General features: G+C 39.9%; 4 protein-coding genes across 8 annotated transcripts in view; 1 reads left to right on the forward strand and 3 right to left on the reverse strand.

Moving 5' to 3' along the window:
* Positions 1-1,887: 1,887 nt before the first annotated feature.
* On the reverse strand, positions 1,888-3,545 carry RPL36AL (ribosomal protein L36a like). The gene is made up of 2 exons (XM_069464609.1): positions 3,478-3,545; positions 1,888-2,331 (listed from the first exon to the last, which is right to left on the reverse strand). The coding sequence occupies exon 2, from the start codon at positions 2,294-2,296 to the stop codon at positions 1,976-1,978; it is 321 nt and encodes a 106-aa protein (XP_069320710.1). The 5' UTR covers positions 2,297-2,331; positions 3,478-3,545; the 3' UTR covers positions 1,888-1,975.
* Positions 3,546-3,618: 73 nt separating this feature from the next.
* On the forward strand, positions 3,619-6,269 carry MGAT2 (alpha-1,6-mannosyl-glycoprotein 2-beta-N-acetylglucosaminyltransferase). The gene has a single exon (XM_069464608.1). It carries the CDS (start codon positions 4,178-4,180, stop codon positions 5,519-5,521), a length of 1,344 nt encoding a protein of 447 aa, XP_069320709.1. The 5' UTR covers positions 3,619-4,177; the 3' UTR covers positions 5,522-6,269.
* Positions 6,270-8,090: 1,821 nt separating this feature from the next.
* DNAAF2 (dynein axonemal assembly factor 2) lies at positions 8,091-15,894 on the reverse strand. 2 transcript variants are annotated; one of them, XM_069464620.1, is made up of 3 exons: positions 13,722-15,894; positions 9,334-9,477; positions 8,091-8,564 (listed from the first exon to the last, which is right to left on the reverse strand). In XM_069464620.1, exons 1-3 carry the CDS (start codon positions 15,561-15,563, stop codon positions 8,091-8,093), a joined length of 2,460 nt encoding a protein of 819 aa, XP_069320721.1. In that variant the 5' UTR covers positions 15,564-15,894. The 2 variants fall into 2 exon arrangements, with proteins under 2 accessions (XP_069320721.1, XP_069320730.1); XM_069464629.1 differs by lacking the exon at positions 9,334-9,477.
* A 1,919-nt stretch (positions 15,895-17,813) lies between these two features.
* The window catches only part of POLE2 (DNA polymerase epsilon 2, accessory subunit), a 29,362-nt gene continuing 23,450 nt past the window's right edge, over positions 17,814-23,725 (reverse strand). For all 4 annotated transcript variants that reach the window (XM_069464651.1, XM_069464642.1, XM_069464634.1 and 1 more), the window contains 3 exons: positions 23,263-23,439; positions 21,298-21,365; positions 17,814-17,938 (listed from right to left, as the gene is read on the reverse strand). In XM_069464651.1, coding sequence (XP_069320752.1) covers positions 17,920-17,938; positions 21,298-21,365; positions 23,263-23,439 — 264 coding nt within the window. In that variant the 3' untranslated portion in view covers positions 17,814-17,919. The remainder of the gene's footprint in view (positions 17,939-21,297; positions 21,366-23,262; positions 23,440-23,725) is intronic.

Consider the following 23,725-nt stretch of genomic DNA (forward strand, 5'->3'; position numbering starts at 1 on the left):
TACATTCATTTTAAAAATAAAAATAAAAGGATTTGTTCTGTAAAATATGGGTTCAGCCAAAAGGCCACACTTAAGGACCTAGAAGGCCACATATTCCTCACCCTTGGTCCAGAGGAATAATTCTTTGAACTAATGGTCAAATTCTTACAGCAAAAAATTATATACGTTTGCATTATATGTATATAATGCAAATGTACCTTAAATAGAGCTGCCATTAATCTAGTTTCTACTTTGTTCTAGGTGTTTTATATACAGTATTTTATTTAATTCTCACAAATCACCCTAAAAGTGAGGTACACAAATCCAGATCAGATTTTAAGCCAATTGCATTAAAACATGGTTCTTGGCTGGGCCCAGTGGCTCACATCTGTAATCCTAGCACTCTGGGAGGCCAAGGCGGGGGGATTGCTTGAGATCAGAAGTTCAAGATGAGCAAGAGCAAGACCCTCATCTCTACAAAAAAATAGAAAAATTAGCCGTGTGTGGTGGCATGTACCTGTAGTCCCAGCTACTCAGGAGGCTGAGGCAGGAGTATTGCTTCAGCCCAGAAGTTTGAGATTGCTGTGAGCTAGGCTGACGCCATGGCACTCTAGCCCAGGTGACAGAGCCAGACTGTCTCAAACAAAAAAAGATTCTTTGAAAAGTAACAGGGTGTATTTAAAAATTGTGCACGTCTGATTTTTATGTTATTGTAGAAAATAATTTTTTCATCAACAAACGCATTTGTATGTCTATATTGGGGTTAAGTGCTAACCATCTGTTACTCCCTACACCCTAACCCTTTTCATTCTTCTAATTCTACTCATTTAGTCATTCCCATGTATCTTTCAGGCCATTTAAAATTCACATATAAAAAGCAGAAATTGTCTTCTTATAACCTATACACTTTCCAGTTTATTTAATCCATTCACTTGATACGCAACTTATTCTTTCTTGCCTTACACAGGCAATTACTAGGCTCAATTCTTTTCATTCTGAGTTTCGACCTTCCATTCTGTTTTCATTCATAACTGCTTACCTCCTCAACCCTCTCAACTGTCAAGAAGTTCTAATATTTGAATGCCTCCAAGAGCACATTCTACGAGGTTCAAAAAACAAGGTTTATGTTGTCACGGACTCATGATTTTTCACTTTCACTAGATGCAGTCAGAACTTTTTGTAGTTTCAAGTCAATTTTGAGCTCCTGGCATATATTCAAGACCATGATATAAAAGTGATGTCCTGGTTAGCACGGTGGCTCACAATTGTAATCCCAGTGATTTGGGAGGCTGAGGCAAAAGGATCGCTTGAGGCCAGGAGTTCAAGGTTATAGTGAGCTATCATTATGCCACTGTACTCCAGCCTGGGCAAGAGAGTGAGACCCTGTATCTAAAAAATAAGTAAAGAACACTTTAATATTGTCCAAAATAACTTTCTGTAGTGGAAAATGTTTTATATCTGTGTTGTCTGATAAACTAGCCATATGTGGCTGTTAAGTACTAAATATGGCTAGTATAACTGAGGAATTGCATTTTTAATTTAAATAGCTATGTGGCTAATGGCCCCTACTAGACAGAACATTTGCAGAAAGTCAGCTCTTGCTATCCCTCAGCTTGGATCCTCTGCTCCTAGTTTACATTTTTTTTCCCAACTCTGACTGAGACCCTTCCTAGATGCTCTTTATTTTCCCCTATTCTATCTCTATAACTTGGTTGTAAAGTATTGAGGCAGGACTTGTCTTTATATGTTAATACAAAATTCCAATTTCGGGGAATTGAATTTTAAATAGAATTTGAGAAGAGGATAAACCTTTGTTCACTTCCAAAGAATTTACTGTTAGTTCCTAAATCTAGAACCACATTAAACATGGAATTCTACTTAAAAGACAAAAAACACAAAAGGTTTTAATATCATTGTATTTATTTCCCTACAGGTAATTTTTCTATAGCTTCAACATTTTCTCCTCAAAATTAAAGGACAAAAAGAGTCCCAAACTTTAGAACTGGATCACTTGGCCTTTTCTTTTCTTATCTCCTCCCAGTTCAAAATGCTTGCATCTCTTAATGGCCAGCATCCTCTTGGATCTGCAGTTAGGCTCAACACATTCCAGCCTTAGCACAATCTTCTTTGTGGTTTTAGCCTTCTTCCGGAAAATTGGCTTTGTCTGCCCACCATAGCCACTCTGCTTCCGATCATAGCGCCTCTTTCCCTGGGCATACAGGGAATCCTTGCCCTTCTTATACTGGGTCACTTTGTGAGGCTGATGCTTGCCACACTTCTTACAGAAAGTTCTTCGGGTTTTAGGTACATTTACCATCTTTACTGTAGAGCTGTCTGTCTATACAATGAAATCTGTAGTAAAATATTTAAGGTAGCAGACGTTAAACATTCTGAAAAGTGAAAAGTGCTATACACTTAGATATTCCTAGATATTTATAGGAAAACAGTATTGGATCAGCAATGTATAAATCCACCAAGTACTCACTGCCTTATGAATAAATGCTCATACAAAAGTATACCTTTTGGGAACACTTAATTATTGGAACATTGGTTTGTTGACCGAAAGGAAAAAACTTAAGTGAAATTAATGTAAGTATAGGGTTTCTTTGGGCCAAGTTTGAGGACAGCAACTGGGGAGCATAGATTCAAGTTGTCCTGAATATATGCTCTACTAGCAGTAGTTACAAGTGGGTTTTTAAAGGAAAAAGAGGCAGTTCCTAAGTTGTTTCCAGAGAATTTACATTAAAATAACAAGCTATTGATTGGGTATACATTGTTCTTTGTACCACAAATTCCAGAAATCATAAGATAATGGAAGAGGCAGGTAGTTAGAACAAAATGACTTAATTGCTCCCAGGGCACGCGGCTGGGGTGAGGGGAGGGCTGCAACTAAAGTCCTATATTCTCTCTCAGGGCCGGATAAATTTTGCATACCTCGTGTAGCTCAGGATGATCTGAGCTCTTCTTTTCCCAAACAAAATGAGACTCACTAAAAAACAAGAACAGCACTGGAAGGCCCAATACTGTCAGTTTTCTGTACTAAGTGGCTGCCCCCAAAAGAAAAGCGTAGTGGTGTTCATCTAATTTTCCTCCGGAGAAAGAGAAGGTAAATAGTTTCTTTTCTACTCTCTTCCCCACACCCACTTCCTCTATTTTCCAGCTCTTGGGTATGGCTGATGCAGCGCGCGATGTGGCAGCTACTGTGACGACCCGCCCCGTTCCTTCCCCCATAACCACATCAGTGTGGTTCTCCCCTCCGAAGCACGGTCACCCGTCAGCAGCCCTAACGGCTGACGTGTCCTTAACAAGCTGTCGTGCCTAGCGGCCCTGTAGCCGCCATGCGTGAGCCCCTTTCCGGAAGGAAGAAGCCAGTTATAGAACTCAACCAAGCCAAAGCACCGGGTCTCAGCTTCCGTTCCTACAAGGGCCTAGTCCAGCCCCGGATTCTGAGCAATAGAGGCGCCTGTTGGAACCACGATAGTCCCCTTCTTAGCTTACCGGGAAACTTGACGTTCGCAACCCTCGCCTCCCACCGCTCGCGCTAACAGGAAAGAGAGGAATGAAGCGGAAGTAGGAACTGAACCTGAGCGACAGTACTGCGAACCAATAGGCAGCCAGCTACGACGGCCACGCGCCTTTGGACGCGTCTGGGAAGCACCAACCAGCGGCCTACGGGGCGGGCCGGAGGGGTGTGGCCGGAGGGCCGTGGTGTTCCGCCGGCCAGTCGCGGATTGTCAGAACCGTCGCCGCTGAAGTGGGGAGAGTCTGCGTTGCTCTGTCCTGGCCGCCCGGGGCCCGCGTAAGGATGAGAGGGCAGAGGACGCGGGGCCGCTGGAGGCGCAGGTAACGAAGCTGGGGTGCGGTGGGGCAGCCGCTGGGCTTCTTCCGGGACCCGTGGTGCTGAATGGAGAGGACCGAGGCGAAGCCGAGCCGCGGCTCCTAGCGGTGGGGCCGCTGCTGGAGCTGCAGCTGCTGGGCGAGGATGTGTGGAGCCCAGGCGGCGGAGGGCAGCTGAGAGGCTTCGGGCCCCAGGACCCTCGGGGCCCGGGATGAGTTAGTGAGGGCAGCCGCGGGGGCCAGTTCCGAGCGCTACAGGCCAAGGCGACGGCCTCCGCCCGCCCGCCCTTTGCGTGCAAAATCCGTTATCGCCTTTCCGCGCCCGCCCGCCCGCCCGTCAGCGCTCCCGGCCCTGGAGACCATGAGGTTCCGCATCTACAAACGGAAGGTGCTAATCCTGACGTTCGTCGTGGCCGCCTGCGGCTTCGTCCTCTGGAGCAGCAATGGGCGACAAAGGAAGAACGAGGCCCTTGCCCCTCCGTTGCTGGACGCTGAGCCTGCGCGGGGTACGGGCGGCCGGGGCGGGGACCATCCCTCTGTGTCTGTGGGCATCCGCAGAGTCTCCAACGAGTCGGCGGCTCCACTGGTACCGGCGGCACCCCAACCTGAGGCGGACAACCTGACGTTGCGGTACCGGTCCCTGGTGTACCAGCTGAACTTTGATCAGACGCTGAGGAATGTAGATAAGCCTGGCACCTGGGCCCCCCGGGAATTGGTGCTGGTGGTTCAGGTGCATAACCGGCCGGAATACCTCAGACTGCTGCTGGACTCACTTCGAAAAGCCCAGGGCATCGACAACGTCCTCGTTATCTTTAGCCATGACTTCTGGTCGACAGAGATCAATCACCTGATCGCTGGGGTGGATTTCTGTCCGGTTCTGCAGGTTTTCTTTCCTTTCAGCATTCAGTTGTACCCCAATGAGTTTCCGGGCAGTGACCCCAGAGATTGCCCCAGAGACCTGCAGAAGAACGCAGCTTTGAAACTGGGGTGCATTAATGCTGAGTACCCCGACTCCTTTGGCCATTATAGAGAGGCTAAGTTCTCCCAAACCAAACATCATTGGTGGTGGAAGCTGCATTTTGTATGGGAAAGAGTCAAAATTCTTCGAGATTATGCTGGCCTTATACTTTTCCTAGAAGAGGATCACTACTTGGCCCCAGACTTTTACCATGTCTTCAAAAAGATGTGGAAATTGAAGCAGCAAGAGTGTCCTGAGTGTGATGTTCTCTCCCTGGGGACCTATACTGCCAGTCGCAGTTTCTATGGCATTGCTGACAAGGTAGAAGTGAAAACTTGGAAATCCACAGAGCACAATATGGGCCTAGCCTTGACCCGGAATGCCTATCAAGAGCTGATCAAGTGCACAGACACTTTCTGTACTTACGATGATTATAACTGGGACTGGACTCTTCAATATTTGACTGTATCTTGTCTTCCAAAATTCTGGAAAGTGCTGGTTCCTCAAGTTCCTAGGATTTTTCATGCTGGAGACTGTGGTATGCATCACAAGAAAACCTGTAGACCATCCACCCAGAGTGCCCAAATTGAGTCACTCTTAAATAGTAACAAACAGCATATGTTTCCAGAAACTCTAATTATCAGTGAGAAATTTCCTGTGGCAGCCATTTCCCCACCTAGGAAAAATGGAGGGTGGGGAGATATTAGGGACCATGAACTTTGTAAAAGTTATAGAAGACTGCAGTGAAAAATCACAATTATAAAAGCTACCGTGACAGTCTTCTATTTTTGATATTTGTCTAAACAGGATATACAATTGAATAAAAGTTTAGGAACTGGTTTCTGCTTTAATACAAAAATTCTTGTAAAAGGTGTTCAAATACATAGTAATCTTTTCCAATTATGTCTGATTAAGATTTAAAACTGAAGTTTTCATTTTGGGAGTAGGGTTTTAAAGCTCAATCTGTATCTGCTAAAAATAATAATTGTTAATTGATAAGAGAAGAGGGGAAATTTTATTTAAATTGCATCTGTTAATCTTTTTATCTGAAACTTTGTACACTTTTCCACTTTCAAAACTTATTTTAAGTACAGCAAAATTTATTTAAAACTGTCATAGCAGTAAAAAGTATTACAATGAAATTGTTAGAGTATTAATGGAATAAGCCCAGTTTCACTCTTGACACCGTTATTAGGAACGAATTGTTTCACTGGTTTAGTAATTCAAAAGTTATGTTTGTTAAACATCCTGTCAGAACAGTCATTTTCAGTATTACAGATTCCTGTACTGTTGTGCTAAGATTTGCCTGTGCTTTGGAACCTTCATAGAACACACTTTCTTTTGGAATGTATTTGATTGGTAAAGAAAGTTTAAACGTTTTCACCTCAATGTAGAAATACAGTGGTTTTGGTTTTTTTTTTTAATTTTAGTGCTGCCAAAATAAAATACTCATTTTTGCATATAAAGGTTCTTAATCCTTTTGCAGAATAAGTTTTGTTTACTCTTTACACCAAAATTCAGTAAAGGCATTCTCAAAGTTTTGAAAGTTAACGTTACATCTTAATGTTTACTATCTATATATTGTATAATTGAGTTTGAAATAAAACCTAGCTCATGACAATGCATTCCTTTTGGAAGAAATTGTTTGGCTTTCAAATTAGTCAGGCATAGATAATGAACAATAAAAAGCTGCTGTGTAAGGGAAATACAGCCTAAATTGTTTTTGAAAGCCAGAAATGATACAAAGTTCAGTCATGCCAAAGTGAAACACTTTCTAGTGCCAGCTTTAACTGAAATCATACTTTTCAAATGGATATACAGTAAATAATAGGAAACAGGTTTAAAATTTACTCAATGTTTAATGTAGTTTATAGTTTTCCTTACCATATAATTGCATTCAACCAAAAATTACTTACAACAAACTGATTTCTGTGTAAAGATTCTACAATTAGTCATTTACTTAAACCTAAGAAAACTATTAAATGTATACTATCAAAGGTTATGGCGTCAATTTAAGATTCATAGTGGTTGAAAAGCACATATGCTCATCTAAGGTGAGGCAAATAGTTCTCTTGCTTTATGAGCTACCTTTATACTACCCTCACAGCCCAATCTGGTGCCAAATTTTATCTGGGAGTTACAAATGTAAATCAGAATGAATCGGCAGACTTTGTACCAGTTTTTGGTACTCTGACCTGATAATTACCCGTTCAAAGGACTAAAGAAATTAGGTGATTTCCAGGACTGAGCTAAGGTCAGAGTCTGAATTAGTAGCTGTTTTTTGGAACAAAAATAGATCAGCTTTGCATGGCCTTGGAGTTGGTGATTAGATCAACAAATATTTTCCTTTCTACATTTTCTTTCATGTTGTCCTAAGTAAGAATTTTTGTGAGAAAAAAACCTGTTAGGATTTTCTCTTTGCCTCACATTTGAGGTGTTATAAAAGAATTATTTAGGAAGCTGAAGTGGGAGGATCACTTGAGTCCAGGAGTTTGAATCCAGCCTGGGCAGTATAGCAAGACCCCATCTCTTGAAAAAAAAATTTTAAAGGAATTGATTATTAAACACTGGCTTTTGTTTTCATGTAACAATATAATGAAGACAATTTCATATTAAATTGCCAGATTTTAAAAATTCCTGCTTTAAAATTCTTAAATGTATTCTCTAAAACCAAGATGTTTTAATAGTCCAATAGTAACGTATAAGAAATTCTTTTTAAAGATTGAACTAAGTCATGAAATAATTTAACCTTTACTATATATAATATAGGTTGGTGTGACAGAAGAGTAAATTAGAGTTGATACAAAAATATTAAGTTTCATTTGGTATATCTGTATTGTAATTGTTTAGATTGCTAATATTGGTTAGTAAAGTTCTTTCCCCTCTAAGATGCTCTATTTTAAGCATCAATACATCCTAGTTAGTGAGAACTAAAAGTTTCAAGATTTTACCCCCTCAAACATACACACTCCTATTTCCTGTTACTTGAATTCCTGAGAATTAAATTGTGACAAATGCAACTTAGTGAATAATCATTTTGAAACTTTATTAAAGTAATGGTAAACAAAGGAAGCAAAAATTAACACGTAAGTAAATATATACAGATTGTATTAAAACTAAATATTTAACTCTCCATTAGAAAAAATACACATCTATCAGAAGAATCACAAACCTTATCTCCTTAATTAAGGAAACTGTTTAAATTCTAGAGGCAAAAAAAAAAAAAATCCCTCGTTTCCCCATTAGAATCAAAATTGCAAATTTTTGATTAATTCTATGTAACTTTATATATTTACTATATAATTATTCTATATAATTAATCCAAATCATATAGCAAGGAATTCTGAAAACGGAATGCACAATGAGTCACATGATCTTTGATAATCTGCACACTACCATCCTCCATATTGGTTTCTTTTATGCTGTCAAAATCAGGTACGTTGTGAACTGTAGTTTTGTTCACTAATGAAGATAGGTGATCTTCATCTAATTCTTTCTCTTCAGTAATTACTGGTTCTTTTACATCATCTTCTTCTGCATTTGCATAAATAGCACTTTTTTCTTTTATAAATTTAGGTTCCATTTTTGATTCAGGTTGCTGAGATTTTCCAAATAGCATTTGAGAATCATCAAGAGACTTTTGCTGAAAACATGCAACTGAACCACAATCAGAATCAGTTGTTGTAGAGGTGGTAAAATGTTGTATATTTTCTTTTTCAGTTAGATGACTTCCTTCACTGACTGTTTCTTCCTTTCCTTGAAGCTGATCAGAGTTACTACATTCTTGCAACTGTGTCAAGAGAAACAACAGATTAATAATTCTTTGAAACAATAGAAAACAATTATAATACCTTCTGAAATTAAATTTTTAAAAAAGTTACGAGGTAATCCTTGCAGACCTGCAGATATGCTTCCAGGTTTCCCTCAAAGTCTTCCTCCAATTTCTGTCAGTCATGTTTTTTAACAATGCAAACCTGGCATTAATTTTTTGATTAAATCCTTTCAATGACTTCTCATCTCTTTCATAATAACATAATCCAAGCTTTTCAACATGGCCTACAAAACCCTTTGACAATTATTCTTAAAAAGGCATTTTTGAATTTCTATGATTCAGAGCTACCCTTCCTCCAATTCATGTATCAGTCAATTGTGCTAGTTACTACATTTTCATGTCCAATATTGAAGACTATAAAAATGACCAAACCTTAGGTTGAACTAGAAAGAATGAACAAATTGTATGACATAGTTCCCATGGTTTGAGAATCAAAAAAGACTTATGTTTGTCCCTGCACTAGTACTCAGACTTCTAAATGTTAGTTTCTCTTTGTTTTCACTGGAGGGTTATTTTGGGATTAAATGATGTAATGTGAAAATGAATAGCAGAGTGTTTAGCACATAGTAAATACACCAACAAAATTCTGTTCTTTTTTTAACATCATTCTGCCCAGCCATTATGTATTTTATTTAAAGTTATGACATTAAGAAATCAAGAATTTAAGTTTGTTAGGCTTTAATCTTGTCCTTAGTCACTCCTCTATAAAGTGTACCAAATTTCTTACCTTTGCAGTAATTTGAATCTTATTATCTGTAACCTGCAGAACTTCAATTAATGGTGGACTTAGGGACATAGTCTGTTTGAATGGAGAGCTCAGTACCTCTTCAAGAAACTCATTAACATTTTCTTCATTGACAAACAACCTTTCCTAAAATAAAAAGGAAAAAAAATTCTGCCTTATACATCACACTTAATACAGTTGTAACTAAAACCAGCTCACAATAATTTTCACACTGATCAGGGTTACACTTTTAAAAATGTTTATTATAATAATTATTCCTATGGGCTGTCTTGGAAAATAAAAATTTGGTCTTGTATGGAGCAATAAGAATTGTACCAAGAGTGTGTTTGTGTGTGTGTGTGTGTATGTGTGTGTGTGTGTATATATATTTTTTTTTGTTTGTTTTTGTGGTGTGGTTTTTTTTTTTTTTTTTTGAGACAGAGTCTCACTCTGTTGCCCAGGCTAGAGTGAGTGCCATGGCATCAGCCTAGCTCACAGCAACCTCAAACTCCTGAGCTCAAGGGATCCTCCTGTCTTAGCCTCCCAAGTAGCTGGGACTACAGGCATGTGCCACCATGCCCGGCTAATTTTTTCTATATATATTTTTAGCTGTCTATATAATTTCTTTCTATTTTTAGTAGAGATGGGGTCTCGCTCTTGCTCAGGCTGGTCTCGAACTCCTGAGCTCAAACGATCCGCCCACCTCGGCCTCCCAGAGTGCTAGGATTACAGGTGTGAGCCACCGCGCCCGGCATATATATATATATATATATATATTTTTTTTTTTTTTAAAGAACCTAAAATTTAAAAAGTCTTGTTACTTTTTCTAGGTCTATTAAATCTGAGGTACGTCTTCACTTCCAGATAATATAAATGATACTTCTGTTCATGATTCTTTTTCTTGTTTTCTCTTAGTATTTCATAAGAACAACATCACCTCTAGGGCTATAAATTTAATCCCAGCTGTAAAATGTAATTCTGCTTTACAATACTTCCTAATGAGGTAGCTAAGAAATATACATAGCAGGATCTATTCAATTTTGTGTGACCAGTGTGCCTTTTAGTTCTTGGCCAAGTAAGACCCAATTATAATATTTTACTTAAAAGAAGTGTATTCTATTTTTAAGCATTGAGATATCGAATCCTCCAGTGTGATAACAGTATCCTCTGTAGTAAATAATAAGAATGAGGTAATTTCAAGATGATGATGTGGAAAGATTTCCAAACTATTATTAGGAAATGCAAAAATCATTCTTTTACCTGAATCCCAAACACAAAGCAATTTGTTCATATTCATGTCAAGTGAACACAGGTATATAGTTAGGGTGTGGAAGGAATGGCCATACTGTTATTAAAAATTAATTTATAAAATCAGTTCATTGTCCAAAATAAAATTATTTTCCCCTATACTTTCATATAAACAGATTTTATAATTACAAAATTAACACAGCTCATATTTGGACCAAATAGGGGAAACCATAGAGAGACACGTTTCAAGTTCTTTTCTATTAGACAGTATTTAAAATTGTAAACACATGCCAGGTGCAGTTGCTCATCCCTGTAATTCTAGCACTCTGGGAGGCTGAACCAGGAGGACTGCTTGAGGCCAGGAGTTTGAGACCAGCCTGTGCAAGAGCGAGACCTATCCCTACAAAAAAAGTAGAAAAAATTAGCTGGGCGTGGTGGTGTGTGCCTGTTGTCCCACCTCCTAGCAAGGCTGAGGGAGGACTGTTTGAGCCCAGGAGTTTGAAGATGCAGTGAGCTATGATGACACCACTGCACTCTAGCCTGAGCAACAGAGTGAGCCTCTATGGGAAAAAAAAAAAAAAAAAAATTGTGACCACCTACCAAACAAAAGCAAACCTTGGGAACAGAAAAATTTTACATTTACAGTAATTTGCCTTGCTATTGTTTGAAGATCCAGAATAACATCATATTATAGAAACATCCTTATCAAAAGCATTTCTAAGGTTCCTGCCTCTGGGAAAAGACATTCATCTTTGCCTCACTGCAAATAATATACCAAATATTTTAATTTTTAGTTAACCCAAGGAAAATATAATGGAAATGTTTATGATTACAATATAAGAAGTTTTGCATAAACTTGCCTTCTCATTCTAATGACTGATTTTACTGTAAAAGTTACTGAACTTAGTGGCTCTGAAGCTCTAGGAAAATTCGTAGTGAATATTTAAGCCTTAAATATATATGCAGTATTTGTTTATTGGTAAAATAACAATTCTGACCTTGAGAGACATAAAACAGCCTTCTTTACATTATGATTATTTTCCTATAATGCTGCAGTCCCCAGCCCCGGGGCCGAAGATCGGTACAAAAGATGTATGCCAAATTATAATTATTTCTTATTCCTCGGTGACAAGATTATAACAGAGCTTCCCTTTTTTAAAAAAATTTTTGGGGACTGGGTGCAAGGGCTCACACCTGTAATCCTAACACTTGGGAGGCAGAGGCGGGCAGATCGTTTGAGTTCAGGAGTTCGAGACCAGCCTGAGCAAGAGTGAGACCCATCTCTACTAATAAACAGAAAGAAATTAGCTGGACAACTAAAAATATATAGAAACAATTAGCCAGGCATGGTGGCGCATGCCTGTAGTCCCAGCTACTTGGGAGGCTGAGGCAGAAGGATTGCTTGAGCCCAGGAGTTTGAGGTTGCTGTGAGCTAGGCTGACGTCATGGCACTCTAGCCAAGATGACAGAGCGGGACTCTGCCTCAAAAAAAAAAAAAAAAAAAAAAGAGCTTGGTCCAGTACAACGTAAAGCAAAAGAATTGGACATTATAGTTCCATCAGCCTTATCAAATGTAATGATTAATGAAGTAATTATAAATCAGTTTCAGGTTTCAAAGACATAAAACACAGTTGCCCTAATTCCATTTTGGTCTAGTTTCTTTGCTTAAATGTTAGCATACTAGAAAAATCAGATTCAAATGTATTCTTGAATATTATCTTAACTGCTGGTCCATAAAGTTTTCTTCCCACACTGTTAAGTTGTTTTCATATTTATTACAACAATTACAGGAAAACAAATGTCCTTTCCTAAATTTCCCCTTTCTGATGTAAACAGATATCCAATTTCCTATTTTATATTCTAACAATCTTACCTAGTCTGGCTGTTTATTTTACCCTTTTTGGAGGGTTTCAAATTAACCACTTCTCACAGACACCCAAATCATAAAATACCAATAGAAAATAATTTGTAGAAAAACAACAGGGAGAAGTGTAAATTTCTGGCAGGTTAAAGCCCCAGGTCAAATACTTATTTTTTAATATATCTGTGCAACTAATGTTGTTTCTCAGAACTTGACTCTTGACTATGTTTAAAGAGCTAAAAAAAAGAAATTACATGTAACATTAACCCAAACCTCAATCAAAACCAACTGTTCATTTATAAATTTAAGGAGTTTTTAGAACTTCAAATGTTAAATAGTTTTTTCAACATTTGCCAATATTAGTGGAGTGTTAATCTGAAATTCAAGAACCTCAAAAACCTAAAGAGTACAGCACAACTACAACAGGACATACTATTCATCAAATTATATCCTAAGTAAAATAGATAATGCTCAGCCCAGTTCTAAAGTAATCGCCCAGAAAAGGCACAGCTAAAGTAGGTGCTGTTCAGTTCAACAAATATTTATTACACTTTGTTAAATGCCAGCCATTGTGCCAAATACTAACAGGGACCCAAACATGATTAAAAAAAGACACAAAAAGACATAATTTCAATATAGTGCCCACCAGAGGACAATCCCACCAAAGTCAGCAGCTAAAATTAAGCAGCACCATATGGTGGAAAGGGCATGGGATTTAGATTCACTGGGCTTGAGCTTGTTTTCCCATGTAAGAACTGTGTGGCACTGGCTGAGTTACTTTGCCTCTCCCAAAGTAAATTTATTAATTTTCTAAGCTCGGAAAAAGTGATTTAAACTGCAGAGATGGTCATTATGGAGTACTCCTTAAACTTATTTGTGTCACAGACCTCTTTGAGAATATGACTGAAGTTATAGCTCTTCTCCCCAGAAGTCGTCACCCTCAATTTTTTGCATACAATTCTACAAGTCTACGGATCCCTGAGAATCCATTCATGGTCTCCTTCCAAGTCAGTGGACCCCAGGAAAACAAATGCATTAGGGGGAACTCTGAAGATTTGAAATCCATCCACCAGGGAGGATGAGAGTAAGTTTTAAGTTTCTTTTTTTCAAAATACGTTTAACACGTACTGACATCTTTCATCACGTGCACCAATTTGAAGTCATTACCAAAAAAGTTGTAATGGAAAATGTTTTAAGAAAAACTGAGAGGGTGCCTGTAATAGCAAATTTTGAAATTGATATGAAATATTTCAAATATTAAGACTCTAGAAGGAACTGTTACCTCTAAAGAATCGCAGTTTAAACCATAATACCACTCTCTCCAAAGTCCATGGCTCTCTGGAGATTTGGCCAGTTCTATCACTGCATTGTTTGAAGAAATGCTAATCACGGGTTCTTTGGTACTCAATTTATTCTCTGGAGTAAACTGCAAAAAGAAGGAATAAACTACGTCTTGTGTGGAGAAGCGCAATTTGTACCGGAGGGGGCTCAAATCCCCCTGAAGACTTTGCGGCTGGATCCGAGGCACTTGAATTAGCAGAGTCAAGGATTCTGTCTTCTGATTACACAGCAGAGGAGGACACAAAGGTTCTCCACTCTCTGTCCCCGGACCACACATGGCTCGGTCAGAGGACTCGCCGCCCGTGCCCTCCCGGTCCACGCGCGTCTCCACACTGAGATCTCCTACAGAAGACTCCCAATCAAGGCCCCGAGATGAAGTAAAAGGGGAGCCTCTGCCACCAGGTAAACTCTCTGCTCCAGAAGACGGCTTCTTCCCCCGGCGAGACACTGCGTGCCCGCCGAAGTCCTGCTCCTCCGACTCAGGGACAAGCTGCTCTCCAGCACCAGCCGGCAGCGGCGCCAGCTCGGGGGCGCTCGGGGTAGTGGTCCCGGCGTCTGAAGCCCCCGCTCGGCTGGGATCCCGGCTTCTGTCCCCGGAGCAACTCCCCGCCGGTCTCCCCTCCCCCTCGCGAGCGGAAGCGCAGGCCGCGCCGTCAGTTCCGGGCCGACCGGCGGATTCTTCCGGCGTCGCGGTGAGCTCCCGGCGCGCGGCCGGTAGCGCCACGGGCAGCGTGACTACCAGCTGCCGCCGAGCCTTGTTGAACTGCGCTTTGCCGCGGCTGTCGTCCACAGGGTACGGGAGCGAGAGCCGCAGCCGGTAGTCGGGTTTCCTTGAGTCGAGGCATAGCAGCTTTCCCGTCACTTCCAGCGCCGCCTGCTCGGCAGAGCGCAACAGCGGCAGTTCGATGGTGACCACCAGCTCGTGGGGCACGGGACTTGGGGCAGAGTCCCGGGAGCAGCGGTAATCCTGGAGGTCCACGTGGTGGCGCTGCACCACGCTGTAGCGAGGCTCGGTGGGGGCGGGCTGCAAGAGTGCCTCCGGAGGTGAGGGCGCCTGGGGCCGGGGGACTGCAGAGTCCCCGGCGGGTGCCGGGTACCTGTAGGGGTAGGGGAAATCTGGGAGAGGGCTCTCCGGCTCCCCCTCGGGCCGGGCTGGGACGCCCCCAGGCAGGGGCGTGCGCAGCACGGCGGCCTCCGGGGTCCCCTTGTACTTGACCTTTAGGGTTTTGGCATTCCTGCGGTCCAGCTTCACGCTGAACTGGGTCTCCACTGCCTCCAGGGCCGTGGCGTCCAGCATCTGACGGAAGCGCTCATAACGCCGGGCCAGCGCAAGCGCTTCGGGGTGGAAGACCACGTCGTAGACCATGTAGCGGGTGCCGCCGCGCCCCGCGTACTCGCGACCTGGCGCCAGGCTGTAGGGCAGAGACCAATGGCTGCCAGGCGCTGCACCCCTATCTGCCCCGGAGCCGGGCCGGTTGCTCGGCGCGCCCACCAGTGTGTTGCTGCACACGTTCACGAAGCAGCGCCGCGCCCCGTCCAGGCTGGTGCGCAGTACGTGGCCCGGCTCCGGATGCACGAAACGCACTTCCACTCCGCGCTCTCGCTCCAGCGCCGTGATCTCTGCCTCGTAGCGCCGCCGATTCTCCGGGTCAGTGAGCTCCTTGGCGTACTTGGAGAACAGTCGCCGGAACTCCGGGTCTTGGAAGGCGGAGGTGAGCCGCTCGACCTCCTCTCCGTTCAGGTCCAAGTCCTCCAGCGGCGAGGAGGCTGCTGCTTTAGCCATTCTGTCCCGTGGCTCTTCGCCCTAGAGCCAAGGGACACCAATCCGAGACCGGGTGGGTGGGGTGCGCCCGCAGAGTCTCTGGGCAGCCTAGAGTGAGGAGTTCGAGGTCGTTAACGGCTGGAAGGTTGAGCCTTGGGCAGCGTGTGCTCGTTGCCATAGTGACACCACCAACACCGGGAGGAGGAATAGAAATGAGAATGGGATGGTGGAAATGCCAGAAATAGCCTTTTAGTTTCTTCAAACCAACCAATCACCCGACTTTCTACATTTTTTAGATTCCTGTGCCACGGTGCAGTTACTTCTGCAGATTGACTATTGTAATAATTGCCATAATTTCCAGCGTTATGTATGTTATCCCATTCATTGCTCACACCACTTTACGATAAACTTCATCCCCATTTTGCAAACAAGATGGGACCTGAGGATACCTGATCAGAGTCACATAGCGAGTGTATTCAAAAGCTGTGAATCAAACCTAAGGGTGTCTGCCTTTTTTCACTTCGTTTACTATTAATAGCATTTCAATCTTAATTTTTCTCTTTTCCATTTTCTGAATAGTCCACCATAAATTTTGCCCAATAAAAACTCATTTGAGACAAGAGATATGGCAGGCTATTCATGAACAAATACCAATGGCCAATAAACATAAAACTAATATACAGCAACAGTATGGTTGAATATCACTAACATAATGTTGGTGTGGAAGAAACCAGATGCAAAATAATACATACGGTATGACTCCATTATATAATAGACAAAACTTGGCAAAATAAGTCTTAAAACTGTTAGAAGTCAGACTAGTGATTGCCCTTTTGAGGGAGAGTGGGGTGTTGTGATTGGAACAGAGCAAGGGGAAGCTTCTGGGGTAGGGGTCTGTTTCTCAATCTTGGTATTGATTTCATTGAGTTTGCAGTTTGTAAAATTCATTAAGTTGTACAATAGGGGACTTCAAGTATCTTATACTTTAAAAAGTTTAAAAATGTACTTGTAAAAAAAAACAAACTTTGCCTTCATGGATCTTAGGTGGGGTGAGACTAGTGACTCCAAATTGTATATCTTCAGTCTTGGCTGACCACTGAGCTCTAAGAGACTCTCATGCCACTGTCTGCTAGATTTTTCCACCTGGATGTTTGATAGGCATCTCAAATTAACATATTAAAAATAGAAATCTTAATTTTCACATCTCAAACCTTATGTTTCCCTAGTCTCAGTAAATACTACCATCTGCACAACTACTTAAACCTAAAACCTAAGGGTAATCCTTGATTCCTTTTTGCCTCACCCTGCCCTGCCTTGAGCTACCAAGTCCTATTGTCTCTTCCTACACACCCCAACTATATCTTACTTTCCATTTCTGCTCTGAGCCACCAAGATCTCCATCACATACTTCTGCAGTAGCTTCCTTACTGGTCTCCTCAGCTCTTCCCTTCTGATGAGATCTTCTCCACACAATTGATTTAGTTATCTTTAAAACCAAATCAATTTATATCAGTCCCTGCTGAAAACTTTCAAGTAGCTTCACATCCAGATTCTTTACGTGTGTCTACTACATTTGCTCCCTAACCGTCTCCACGCTCACCATCTAATTTTCTCCCACTGGACCAGCCTAATGTCAGAATACTCTTGTTCCTGTACAGCCTGGGCACAGGCCCTTGAATTTCAAGAGCATAATGTCACCTTAGTGACTCCCTGTGACATGCTTCTCCCACTTCCAACACCCCATATAAAATTGCCCACATCAGTTTTATTTTCACCATGGTTCATATTTGGTGTTTTCTTGTTTGTTTTAGGGCACGGCTTTCCCCATTTGAAAGTGTAAGCATCATGAGATCTAGGACCTTTCCTTTCTGGTTTAACACTGGATTCTCCAGTGCCTAGAACATATTAGGCATTCAGGTATGTAATGAATGAATATAGTAAAGAAAAAAGTAGTTTAGTATGTATAGTATGAAACCAAAATATTTTTATAGGAAAAAATTTAGGCATAGAGAAAAGTCTGGCTATATACCAAAATATTCACATAATATCTGATAGTGGAATTGTATGTGGGTCATTAAAACTTTTTTCTTTATGCTTATTTTTTCTATTATGAATTTATTTAATAAAAAGTTTTAAAATACCCTATCATATAGGTGTTTTTGTTTTTGAGGCAGAAAATATTTTTCCTAGAAAACTTTCTAACGTGTACTACCATATTTGTTATAACTTAACATCAAAATTTCCTAAAATACAAATTTAAGGAGAACATTCTAAAGTTTACCATAATTTTATTGTAACTTAATGTCAAAATTACATAAAATGTAGAATTAAGCAGAAAATTGATGAATTTTGTTTCTTCAGATTGTCTTTAAGAATCTCAAAAGCCTTGAAGTTTGCTGGAAATAGAAAAAAAAATCATAAAATTAAACATTTTGGAAATCTAAGTTATTGTACATTTCTTAATATTTAGCTATAGTTAAGCAATCTTAAAAATAGGTCAATACATGTACATTGTTCCAAATTCAAAAGGGGACACTAAAAAATAAGTCAGTCTCATACCCCATTTTGGCTCCCCAAAAGCAACTGTATATCCTTGTAAAGGTAGTCTAGTCAAAAAAAGATAGTCTAATCATATGTAGGCATGTGTATATGTGGGTTTATGCTTTAAAAGCACGTAACACAAGTGATAGAATATTACATGTATTTTATACAACTTTTTCAATTAGTAGTAAATACATTATATTTATAAGTTAACTAAGTCCTTCCTTTAAGGCTTTGAAATTTACATAAATTAGAAAGTTCTGAATAAGTACAAATAGATATAAAACTGCAATAAAAACAACTGTACCCATTTTTATGCATAAGCTCAAGTATATCTGTAGGATAAATTCCTGGAAATGGAATTGCTGGTATATGCATTCTAGGTGTTAATAAATCTTGTCAAATTGCCCTTCATAAACATTTTTACCATTTTTCTTTCTGATCAACTATGTGTGAGAATGTATATTTCCCCTACTTCATCACCAATAATCATGTTTTTAATAAAACTATTTGAAAGTACATATTGAAACAGTTATCTCTTTTGACTACATTTCTGTGATTAATTCCACAATATGATTTCATAAATATTCTAAAAGGTTTCTTAAGAGACACTAAGCAGCAGGAAGACCAGATTATTTCAATATATCTTGAAATTTTTTTCTGTTCTCTCAAAAAATAAACATACATCAGTTTGTTTGATCCAGCACTGAAAAGATTCCCAAGTTACCAATACTAAACTGTAGTTTGGAAATTACAGTTTCCAAGACTTGGAAATGTCAAGGCTCTTCAGCATCTAAGACCACATAAGAGAAAAGAACCAACTATTTCAGCTTGACAAACAGCATCAACTACAAGTCAAGTACTATGCTAGACACTATGCTAAAAACTTTTAGAAAGGACAGGTACATAATGACTTCTTTCCTCCCCCTCTTTTTTTAGCTGCAGGTAGACCAGTACATAGTGACTTCTAATACAGTGCATTAAAGACTGTAATGGAAATCTGTATAAAGTGCACAGAACACAAAACAATTCTGCATGGCAATCTGGGAACATAAGAAATGCAAATTTGATTTGCTTCCTAACAGTTAAAGCAAAGGAAGTCTTAAGAATTTACAGTCTTAGGCTGGGCGCGGTGGCTCACGCCTATAATCCTAGCACTCTGGGAGGCCGAGGCGGGTGGATCGCTCGAGGTCAGGAGTTCGAGACCAGCCTGAGCAAGAGCAAGACCCCATCTCTACTAAAAAAAGAAAGAGATTATCTGGCCAACTAAAATATATATAGAAAAAATTAGCCGGGCATGGTGGCACATGCCTGTAGTCCCAGCTACTCGGTAGGCTGAGGCAGTAGGATTGCTTAAGCCCAGGAGTTTGAGGTTCCTGTGAGCTAGGCTGATGCTACGGCACTCACTCTAGCCCGGGCAACAAAGCAAGACTCTCTCTCAAAAAAACAAGAAAAAAAAAAAAGAATTTATAGTCTTCCTGAGATTAAACAGTTGCCTGGGGCAGACAGATTTCTCTTATCCTGAGACATACCGAAAGCTCCCAGTACTGGTTTTCATAGCAGACTTAAGTTTTATACCAAATCTTAGTTCTGTTAAAGTCAGTCTAAAGGTGAACAAGACAATATGATCTAGGCTGACAGCCCTCACAGCTGATTTAATCCTGGGGTCACAAATCAAATGCCCTTGGGGCATCCAGGTATAGACAACAGGAGTGGTGGAACTGGAACACAGCATGTGTTCTTACCTAAAGGCATTATCAATTTTTTTCTTTAGTATTTGGTATAGGCTAGGTAAAGTCAAACACATGTTAGGTTTATGGAATTAGAGGCTAGGATGTCTGTGACCTTTATGAGAGTACCTGCCTATACTCCAAGAGCTAAGCAGTGCCTGGAATACAGTAAGAATCAACTGTCAAATGGGTGAATCCAACAATAAAATTTTGAAAATCTCATAGAATGAATGGACTAACATCCTCCATGAGTACTGAGCAGGAAGAATATATGATAAACTTTTTTTCAAGAAATATATATATAAGAGACTGTTAATCATGGTTTCAGGTTGGGAAGCAGAGGTATTTTTCTTTTCTTTTTTTGCCCGGGCTACAGTGCCGGGCCATCATCATAGCTCACAGCAACCTCAAACTCCTGGGCTCAAGTGATCCCCCTGCCTCAGCCTCCCGAGTAGCTGGGACTACAGGCACATGCCACCACACCCAGATAATTTTTTCTAGTTTTAGTAGACATGAGGTCTTAGACTCTTGCTCAGGCTGGTCTCAAACTCCTGACCTCAAGTGATCCTCCAGCCTCGGCCTCCCAGAGTGCTAGGATTACAGGTGTAAGCCACTGTGCCTAGCCTCATTTTTAATTTTAATACTTTTAAGCATGGTTTGAAATTTTTGTTATTCATATTCTGTATTTATTTTTATTTAAATAAATATGTTCATGATAAAAAAGAAAGGCAATTGGGCTGGCTGTGTGTTCAAGATTATATTCTCTGACAAAAACCTGGAGGTTAGTTATGTGATTTGGTCACTTGTTCTTAATCAGGGCTGGGAGCTTTTTCAAAATATTAGTTATCTGAGAAATCACATATTAGAATGACTGAATCCAAGGCAAACAGTGTTAAAAATGCATATTCTATACATCTCTAAAGAGCCATTTGATGAGTCTGGGGTAAGATCCTGGACCTTAACATTTTTAACAAGAACCCCAGAGAATTCTGATGCAGGTGATCTATTGATCACCCTATGAAAACCACTACCCACCGGGTGATTATTTTTCCTTCTTTCTTAAGACCATCATAACCTCAACCCCTCACCACCACCAAACTCACATGCAGCTCCCCACTACTTCTTTGCTGTCAATTTAAGACAAATTGCCTGGGTTTGAGAATCAACCATATGGAGGGCAGGACTGACCTCTGAGAAGAATAAGCTCATCATCAGGAGCCAGCCTGCAAGAGAACTAGCCACCTCCATAGCTGGTCTGAGGTTTCCCACAGGAAGCAGTTCTTATCTATTTTAACACAAACGTACCATCAAGCACGTACAAGTCTATGTCACATAGCGTAATCGCAGTAAGCTCAGCCTGGAACACTTCCAGTGAGCCACTGCAGACATTTTGAAAGATCTCAGCACACTGACAGAACATCTGATTTTTAGCAATATAATGCCAAGAGAAAGCTCCTTCTTGCTGTTTCTGTGGACACACTTACCTATCTTCTACTGTCTTATTGGAAGGATAAAAAACTTTGAATGAAAATCCACTTCTTGGAAAAGAACCCTTTGGGGAGAAAAATGCCTGTAAGTGAATACTCAACTTTTATAAAATAATCCCTATTTTTTAAATCAAATTCCTTGGTCATGACTTAAAGTTACAAGTTGTGACTATAAAGTAATACAACATATTTTTACATGATCTTTTTATAGAGATGTTACTATCAAATATCTCCACTTGAAGCAAAAGTCTTGCAAGTTGGCTAGACAGTCTTATGCTAACAGATGTGGTTGGAAATGCTCAGGAGTGGCTCTACTTAGTATAAGAAATAAACAGAACTGTGTAATGCTAAATATGCACGTGAGACACTCAGACATCATATTCAAGATGTCTTTCCTGCTCTTCCCTCCAGTGAAAACCTGGGTTTGATGTCCTTCCAAAGTGCCTCTAAAGTTACTGAGCAGAGCCCTGTCTTTTCAGTATTTGTGTGCCCAGCACCTAACCCAATGCCTGGCCTATAGCAGGCATTCGTTAATGTGTACGTTATCAAGAAAGGATGAAGTAACGTCAAAAGCAAGTTTTGAGGCCAGGCGTGGTTCACACCTGTCATTCCAGCATCCTGGGAGGCCAAGGCAAGAGGATGGCTTGAGGCCAGGAGTTTGAGAACAGCCTGAGCAAGAGCGAGACACCATCTTTATTTAAATTTAAATTTAAAAATAAAAATGAAACCAATAATTTAAAAAATGAAGTTTTGAGCCTGCCCAAAAGATACAAATAAGGTAAAAAAGATATAACAATGGTGTAGGAGGTGGTTGTTTACTTACGGGATGAAAAAATTAAAAGAATTCAGAAATAAGGTATATTCAAATAGAGCATTAACTATGAGAATGCCCAAAGTTAAATTTAAATAAGGAAACAGCCAAATTTTGAGAGAATATTTGAATGTGAATAAAGATTATATGAAAATCAGGTCATAAATTTCAAGCAGTGAAACCAAATCAGTTAACTGTGTTCATCCTTGGAACAGTAGTTCTCAACCAGCATGACTATGTCTCTTAGGAGACATTTGGCAAATGTCTGGATACATTTCTGATGGTTACAATTAAGGGATGCTACTGGCCTCTAGTGGGCAGAGGCCAGGGATGCTGCTAAACATTTTAAAATTTGCAGGACAACCCCAAGAATTACTTGGTCCAAAATTTCAAAAGTACTGAGGTTGATAAGCCCTGTCTTAGAGGAAGCAGGATAAAATGTGTTTAAGGAAAGTAGTAACCAAAAATAAGGATTACAGATTAAACAAAAAAGTATTAAAGTCTAAAATTCACAAGAATCAAGGAAGCATGCAGATTAAAAATCACTAGTAAAGATAATATTTTGCTTGATATAAACAAGTATGTGTATGTCATTGTTTATGCAGTATTTATTCCCCATGATCAAAAAGTCAACCATACTTCTGTAGAAATTCTGAAGCAACCTCAAGATTCTGAAGAAATTTCAACGTTGTACATAAAAAATAAATAATAAAATGTGTCCCAATGAAGTTTTTGCATTCATCAGACTTAGATTTTGGGGACTTGGGCAATTTCCAAAAATCAAAATCATTTTCAAAGAACAAGTACCATCGATATGTTGCAAGAGACTGGGACACAGGATATGAAAGCAATTCTCAGAAAGGAATCCCAAGATAAGTTACTTTGAAGAGGAAAATGCTCATTTGGATTTATATGTTTTGATATGCTTGCTTTTTAAAAACAAGTCACATTACTTTATAGTCACATACTATCCTGAAAGTTTAAGAACTTTCTGTGTATACCAAATTAAGTCAATGTTTCATTAATAGTATATTTTTACTCCAATAATAATTTTATTATATATTTTATAATTTTATTATATATTTTAGATCTAAAGAAATGCGCTCTAATCTTGACAGATAATGACTATGTAAGGTTAACTACATTCTTACAGGGTTTATGCAGAGACATTCAGTATTAGTCATAGTGAAAGGATCGTATTTATCTGCAATGACAAGTAGATCGGGCACAGGATACACTCTCAGAGCATAGTCATATGCCCAATACACTGGGCAGACATACAGAGGTAAAGGAGTCAGATGTCCTTGGGATAAGATAGTCTTTACAAACTACAAAAGAACACAAAACAAAGCAAACTTCAGTTCATCTGTAAAAATTAATTGTAAAAAAAATTAAATGTTAATTAGCAAAAGGACCTAGAATATTTGAGAAACAATTAGGAAAGCTTTGAATCGCAGAACTTTGGAAAACACTGATATAAAATGGAATTAATTCTGTATTTTAGGAAAAAATATCTATAAGTTTTCATTTAATACCATATGCCATAAAAGTGACTCCCGTAAATAGTCATATTGGATCAATGGTACTTACAGCTGTATAATAAACTCATTTACT

The sequence above is a fragment of the Eulemur rufifrons genome, chromosome 2 (genome assembly GCF_041146395.1).
Source record: "Eulemur rufifrons isolate Redbay chromosome 2, OSU_ERuf_1, whole genome shotgun sequence".
NCBI classification, from domain to species: Eukaryota; Metazoa; Chordata; class Mammalia; order Primates; family Lemuridae; genus Eulemur; species Eulemur rufifrons.